The 6,766-nt window shown below is 35.2% G+C and overlaps 1 protein-coding gene across 1 annotated transcript; it reads left to right on the top strand.

Moving 5' to 3' along the window:
- Window positions 1–393: 393 nt before the first annotated feature.
- LOC124449121 lies at window positions 394–2,284 on the top strand. The gene is made up of 6 exons (XM_047000068.1): window positions 394–420; window positions 880–1,028; window positions 1,231–1,345; window positions 1,424–1,507; window positions 1,928–2,108; window positions 2,223–2,284. The coding sequence occupies exons 1-6, from the start codon at window positions 394–396 to the stop codon at window positions 2,282–2,284; spliced, it is 618 nt and encodes a 205-aa protein (XP_046856024.1).
- The last annotated feature ends 4,482 nt before the right edge of the window (window positions 2,285–6,766 follow it).

The raw sequence follows: 6,766 nt of genomic DNA, 5'->3' as shown, positions 1-6,766 counted from the left end.
ATTGATTATAGATATTGCCCTCTTTGCCCACAACTCAGTATTTGATATTTTTTTTCTACTATTTGCTTTGCGAACTATTTTAAATTATATGTTTTTTTGTCACATATATTATCAGAACATTTAAAGTTGTTGTGAAATATGAAGTGTTACATGTTTACCATAAAATTCGTTTCATTTTATTAAAGAGCTTTGTTTGCTTTAGACTGGTGAGATAGGTGTGGCCATTCATTCCATAGATGCTTGCTTTGGTCTAACTCGCAAAAAGTTGGCAGGGAATAGTTTTGCTGTCCAAAACCATGGCTGCCTAATATTTGCTGATCAGGATGAAGTAGATGATTTTGTTGATCATTATAGCAAGACTAATAACAAAGTAGTAGAGGTAATTATTGCATAATGAAGGACTTTGAAGCCTATTCAAAAGTATTCTGTGAAGGGAGGGTTGAATAATTTGAAAACAAACTTTATATGTAGTCCAATGAAAAGAAATGGCAAAGCCAGCACTTTTTTACTTTTACACTGCAAATATTTTTGTATTCAATCACTGGAAAAACAATGAATGGATTTGATTTTCTAAAGAAATTATTAACAATTTTGCTGACAAATTTGCATCGTTAATTAACAATAAGAGATTGGGCAGGATTCGCCCCTGAAAAAAGTGGGTCTATGCTTCATGCAGGTCCATGGGCCCTCATACATACGTAAGTAGCTACGTGGATTTAAAATCAAAATTACAAACAACCAATTTTTTTCTTTTCCTTTAATTTATCATGTTTATACATGGTCTATGTCTCGATTGTGTAAACTGTCATGTTTATTTTTACAGTGATAAAACAATTGTTATGTATGCTCTAATCTATAATGTGCTCCACCTTATTTTAGAGTTGTCAGATATTTAAGGCAGGAGAAGTTACAGAAGCACTTCACTCCAAAGGAAAAATTCAACTGTTTGATGAAAAAGGAGTGTTAAGTAGTGGTTGCATTAGGCATTCACACGCTGGACGATTTTTCAGCACTAAATATGGGGAAAGGTTAGTGTCTTAGCCTTGGTTTGCACGTAATTATCAATATTGTTGATCTTTGATGAGGTGGTATGGACAACAAATCGTCGGGTTATAATTTCTTTTCCTGTGTCAATTTTGAAATAAAATGACAAAGGACAAAACGATTCTGTGCTAACGAGATTTATTATTATTCTTTAATAATATTTAGTGTCTTATTATTAATATTCAGAATTTCGTATTCGCTGTTCCTAATCCAAAGCATTTTAAAAGATGCTGACCAAAGTCCTGGTGTTGATTTAAAAATAATGTATGATATTGGATGTGTATTATCATCACATTTAAAGGTATCTTAATGTTGGCATGTATGATGTGGGACAAGTTCATTCACCAACTAAACTTTGAATAAATTGGTACCGTTCTAGGCAAACAAGAGGCATGACATTTTGTCAAAAGTGTCATTTTCGGTGCCGATATTTCATTGTTATGTACACAAGGCTTCATGCCAGGTAATGAATAAAGCTTTGTACCTGGTAATGACAGGGATGGATTAAGAGGCGAGATAACGGAGGAATGTGCTCTCCTCCAACCTTGATTAGTAGAGATGGATGACGAGTGGCAGTTTCCCTAAGAAATTTATGTATATCAAACCATCAAGCGATCGTAATTGGGGTTTATGGAGCACAATTTCAAAATTTCCAATCATTGTATATAAGTAACAAAATTTAACGAAAAATGTCTTGCATGTTACGGCAACAAGCAACCACTAGAATCTTATCCAAACTAGAGCACCCCCTCCCTCCAGAAAAGTACATCCCTAGGTAATGATGTAGCGATTGAAGAAAGACAATCTTTCCTGCTCTGGTTTCTTCCTTGATAAAAAGCCGCCGTATGTAAAATATTATTTTTTCATGTCTTCAAAAAAACAGGTCAAGTTCAGTCCTAGAAGGCTCGATGGTTTTGGTCTTACAGATTGTGAGGCTATTGAAAGGCTCTGGGCTTACCTTCGTGGGTTCTCAGCAATTACTAAGGAGATGTCTGCCAGTAGAAGAGTAGATCTTTTGACAGACGCGCTTCTTCACTTATCTCGAAGAAATTTTAGCAATGCAGGTGCTTGAATATTGTCATTGCTTTATGTGTAACTATGTGTTGACACAATGAAAATGTTTTTGTTTGTTTGTTGCGCCTTAATCGTTTTAATTTTTTGCATATGATTTGTTTCAGGAAAATCATTAACGTCGAAGCTTTCTGTGGCCGAAAAGTATTTAAGATTTCTTTTTGCCTAACCAAACTCTCAATTCAATTTGCATCCAAGGAAATACGAATTTATTTTGTTTGTTAGTGACGTACGATCCTGAAATTGTTTGTCAGTGGGAGGCCATAGAGAAGGAAATTATGTCAAGAGTCAACCCAGGAATATAATGTCATTCATGGCAAATAGTTTCATTCTTAACAAATCAGTCTGTAGGATTTAAAGACGTACTTTTTAAATACAGAACATAAAGAAACCACGGAGAACTGGAAAGTGACGTACGTTCAAAAGGTACTGCATTTTAAACAACTAAGGTAGGTTTTTTAATGTACTAAACTGGCTGTTTCTCTATAATACATGCCTATTGACGTTTTAATATTTCTTTTGAGCCTAATTGGTGAATTATTAAATTCTTAGTGCTACATCATTCGGATGTTTTGAAGAAAAACATCAGATAACATCTGAAGATTACTCAATTTATCAGATGTCGAAAGAACTATACCAGTATTTATAAATGTGTCAAAGCAATATTTTGCGTTAAAGTTTTTTTTTACATACGCGCAAAATTTATGTAAACAGGTTTCGAAAGATTTTAAAAGATATTGAACGAAAGCATTCTGTAAAAGAAAGATGGAAACCTGGTCATCCTAATTTTAACGTCGTTGCATTGCAAGTCATACAAAGAGAAAGAAGTATGAAGGTACTGTAATACACTGTAAATTTCGAATACTTGTAACCTAAGCTATGTTACCATATCTGTCTTTTGTTGTTCTTGTAAATGTTAATTTTGTATTCATTTTACTTGTTTAGATGGTCAGAAAATTGCCACTCGCTTGTCCAGGCAAATCACCAAAATCACGAACAAGATGAATTTAACAATTGAGAAACACAATGCTGCCATTGATTCTCTTCGTGATTTTATAAACCATTTTCCCGATCGTCTGACATTTGACAAATCGAAAGATCCTACATCAGACCTTTATGAGGGATTTGAGTCTGGTGAGGATGACATTCTAGGGGAAGCCTCGGTCCCAGTATACACAAAGAGGAAGGCTATTGAAATGTACTTAATCCTAAAATGATGTGACGAGGAAGAGAAACTTTTAAACTTGGAAAGACAAAGGCTTCTATTGTATTACACCAATCTTAGCTCAAAAATTGAGGAAGCACTTGCTGATCATGGTGATTTGAGGAGCGATGAATTCATGCTTGGTTCAAAGCATGAACTGATAAGATTTAAAACCAAATTGCGGAATGAGTTGTTCAGCTTGAAGAAAAGTTTTGAGCTTCCACTTGGAGAAACTTTTCTTCTCCAGGCTGAGATTGTCAACTTAACCAATGATGTCAACATTCCCAATGAATCTGAAAGCTCACCGTATGAGGAATCCGATACTGAAGATGAAAATATCGAAGAGCTCTCAGAAGTGGACAGTGACATTGAATAGACGACATAGCTACTATTCGTAAACTAATAGCTACTTTTTATGTACTTATTATGTAATTTAGTTGTTTACGTATCTAGTATAATAACTGATATCACGCAAACATTTGGTTTTGTGACGTCATGTTAGTGCACAGTCATTTTCTCTTCTTCTGTACAACACCGGAAGTTTTGGCCCGTCGTTGAATTGTGAGAGAAATATGTTTTTTATTATTTATCAATGTCTTACAAGTAAGAGTTTATATGCGACATATATCCCAACCCATTAGCTATGTCTGCCCAAACCAATTCATCTAAAATTGTGAGCATTCATATCATATATAAAATAGCCGAGACGTATCCAAAGCTTGGTCAGTTGATCAACGGGGTCTGGGGCGAGTTTTTGAAAACACCGAATTTCATGATTTGTCCGTCTAAATCAACCAATTTGTTTTTTAACGTTATAAGCCTTCCCATGTTTCATATTTTGCTCGAGATTAACTCAAAACAGATGACTAACTTTACCGATGTTCAAGCTAACGAAACGATGCTGACGAGAGAGTGCGGTTTGGTTCGGCACCCTTGATGGCTCTGCCGCTGTAAGAGGAAAATGAGAAATGAAACCGAATACGTGTTTGGATTGAAATAATATAAAACTCAAAATTATTAATCTACGTTACTGAGCACTGTTGCACATTTCAAAGAACACTTAAGCCATTTTACAGATCGAACACTCTTGTCATGTTGCAAAACTGCCGTAATCATTGCACGTATTACGTATCACGCATTCTTGCTGTGAGCTTCAAATATTCTCTACGCAATACCAACCCTCCCTACAATCACAATCTAAACTAACATTCTGATGTTAAGAAAAGAACGTGATCGGTTTTGGGGTTTTTTTTTATTATAAGATGCTACATACTCTGCTACTTATAAGATCCATGCTATAAGGGTCGTTGTACTAAATAAAAAAATCAATATTTTATTTGAAACATAATTTGTTAAAAAAATTTAAAGCCACAACTGTCAACTATTTGCTGTAACAAAACATTCCTACTGGCTACTGCATGCTTTTGTGTAACAATCACATATGCTCGATGATATTGCATTATGCGGTGCTGTTTATTTCACAAAAAGCACCGTAAAGTGAAAATGTCGACGCAGCGGAATTCGAATTTCGAAATGTTAAAAGTGGAGTTCATTTATGATATATATGTTACTTTACTTTGAGTGTCCGTTGGTACCGTAAATGAACTTATTAACGGCCAGGGCGTTTAATCAATTCTAGATGTTGTGGTGCAGCGAAATGAAAAGAGAGACGTGTATATTAGTTGTTTGTGTGAACAAATATAACAAAACTAAGACAAACTAAACTTCTTATAAGCCAAATTGTACCACTATAATTAATATATCATAAAGGTAATGTTGTGAAGGTGGTGGGTGTCTATCGAGGACGGGACTTTATTAGTAAGTGGCGTTGCAAGGAGAGGGGTGGGGCGTTTAATATGTATAAGGTGTTAATTTAATATAGGGCATTTATTAGATCGGTTACGTCACATATGCCCATATATCATCTGAGAAATACAATTTGGCTTATGCAAACCAATGAGACCTTTAGGAAAACTTTTATAGCAGATCAATGCAAGCAGGAGACCGAAGGTCTTGGGTTGCACGATTGCATCTGCTCGAGTTCCCACAAACGGCTTCAAAGTTTGCATAAGCCAGTGCAATGGTGCAAACACAAAAAACAGTTTTACCTCTTGTATACAATGATACGAAACAATAATTCGAAACAGACAAATTTACATCGATATGCAAATTTTTTTTGATTAATAGATTGATTTGATTGGTTGAGTTGAAATCGGTTTGCACAGGCAAATGCACACACGGCTATAGACCAATCACCGAGCGGGTACTATTGTTTTTATTTTATAAATGGACAATGGACATTAATCACATATGCTGCATACTCTTATATACTGTACTGCCCGTCCATATTAAAGCCCATTTATGTCATTTGAGTTGAAGCAATGCCGAAAAAAGATGCATCAAGAAGAAAACATAAACCGTCTCACTTTCGAGAAGCTCGTGCAAATTGGTGAGAATGTCTTCACTTGTGGTGTTTTTTGTCAACCGGAATCCGTGAACGCAGTCGCTTGTGTCCTTAATCGTTATATATGACTTTATTATAGGTTGTCAACTATGTTTCATCAAGATTGCTTATGTCGCGTAAAATGCTCAGATGTTCTAAAAGTGTTGAGAAATAAATATAAGAGTATATCTGTTCGAGAGTATGGGTTCATTGTACGAAAGTGTTTTCCTACGGTGAAGCGAATTCATAGCAACCATGTCTACTTTTATTCTGGCATTAGCCACATCGACGCCATTGAAAATGTTATCCAATGTCATACGGAAAATGGTATAGTTTAAAATAGCTAGCGCAGTCCCTAATTAACATAAATTTTAGAGGCACACGAAAAGAATAATTTGAGGAAGGGCTTAATTTTTTGGTGTTAATTGTATATAATATTGAGAACCATTTTTGGTGGGGATGATTTTCCATCTTGAGAAGAACTATCTTGGACATGGAGCAAACTTTATTTTCTTGTCTCATTTCATAGATTGCTCAACTGAGAATAAAATGTTATGTGGATTACCTGATTGCATGAGTATCAATTGTTCGGAATTGCTACGTTCCTTATCAAGGAAGCCTACATATTCATTCCCAATTGGGAATTTTGATAGCATGGAGTTATGTTGGTTTAGAGGAATGGCAGTTGCAGTGAGGAAATCTGAGTTTGATGTCATTGATGAAGCAAGAACTATTCTTAACTTACCATCTCATTCATGTCTTCCAATCTTAATTGGTATTTGTCGGGATAAAAAGCCATTCATTTTAATAGCAAAATTGTATGGTCATATAGGAACTGGAGTGTACATGTCCTTGGAAGGATTGTGCTATACTCATGGAATCACTTTTGCCGAGTGGATATCTTTATTAATTAAGATATGGGAAGGCATAGAGTTGTTGCATTCTTGTGGATTTGCTCATGGAGGTCTTGGAGTTCAAAATATTATTGTTGTGAAACAAAGAGA

This window comes from Xenia sp. Carnegie-2017, unplaced genomic scaffold (genome assembly GCF_021976095.1).
Source record: "Xenia sp. Carnegie-2017 unplaced genomic scaffold, XeniaSp_v1 HiC_scaffold_23, whole genome shotgun sequence".
Classification (NCBI taxonomy): domain Eukaryota; kingdom Metazoa; phylum Cnidaria; class Anthozoa; order Malacalcyonacea; family Xeniidae; genus Xenia; species Xenia sp. Carnegie-2017.
This window is presented reverse-complemented; position numbering and strand designations above follow the sequence as displayed.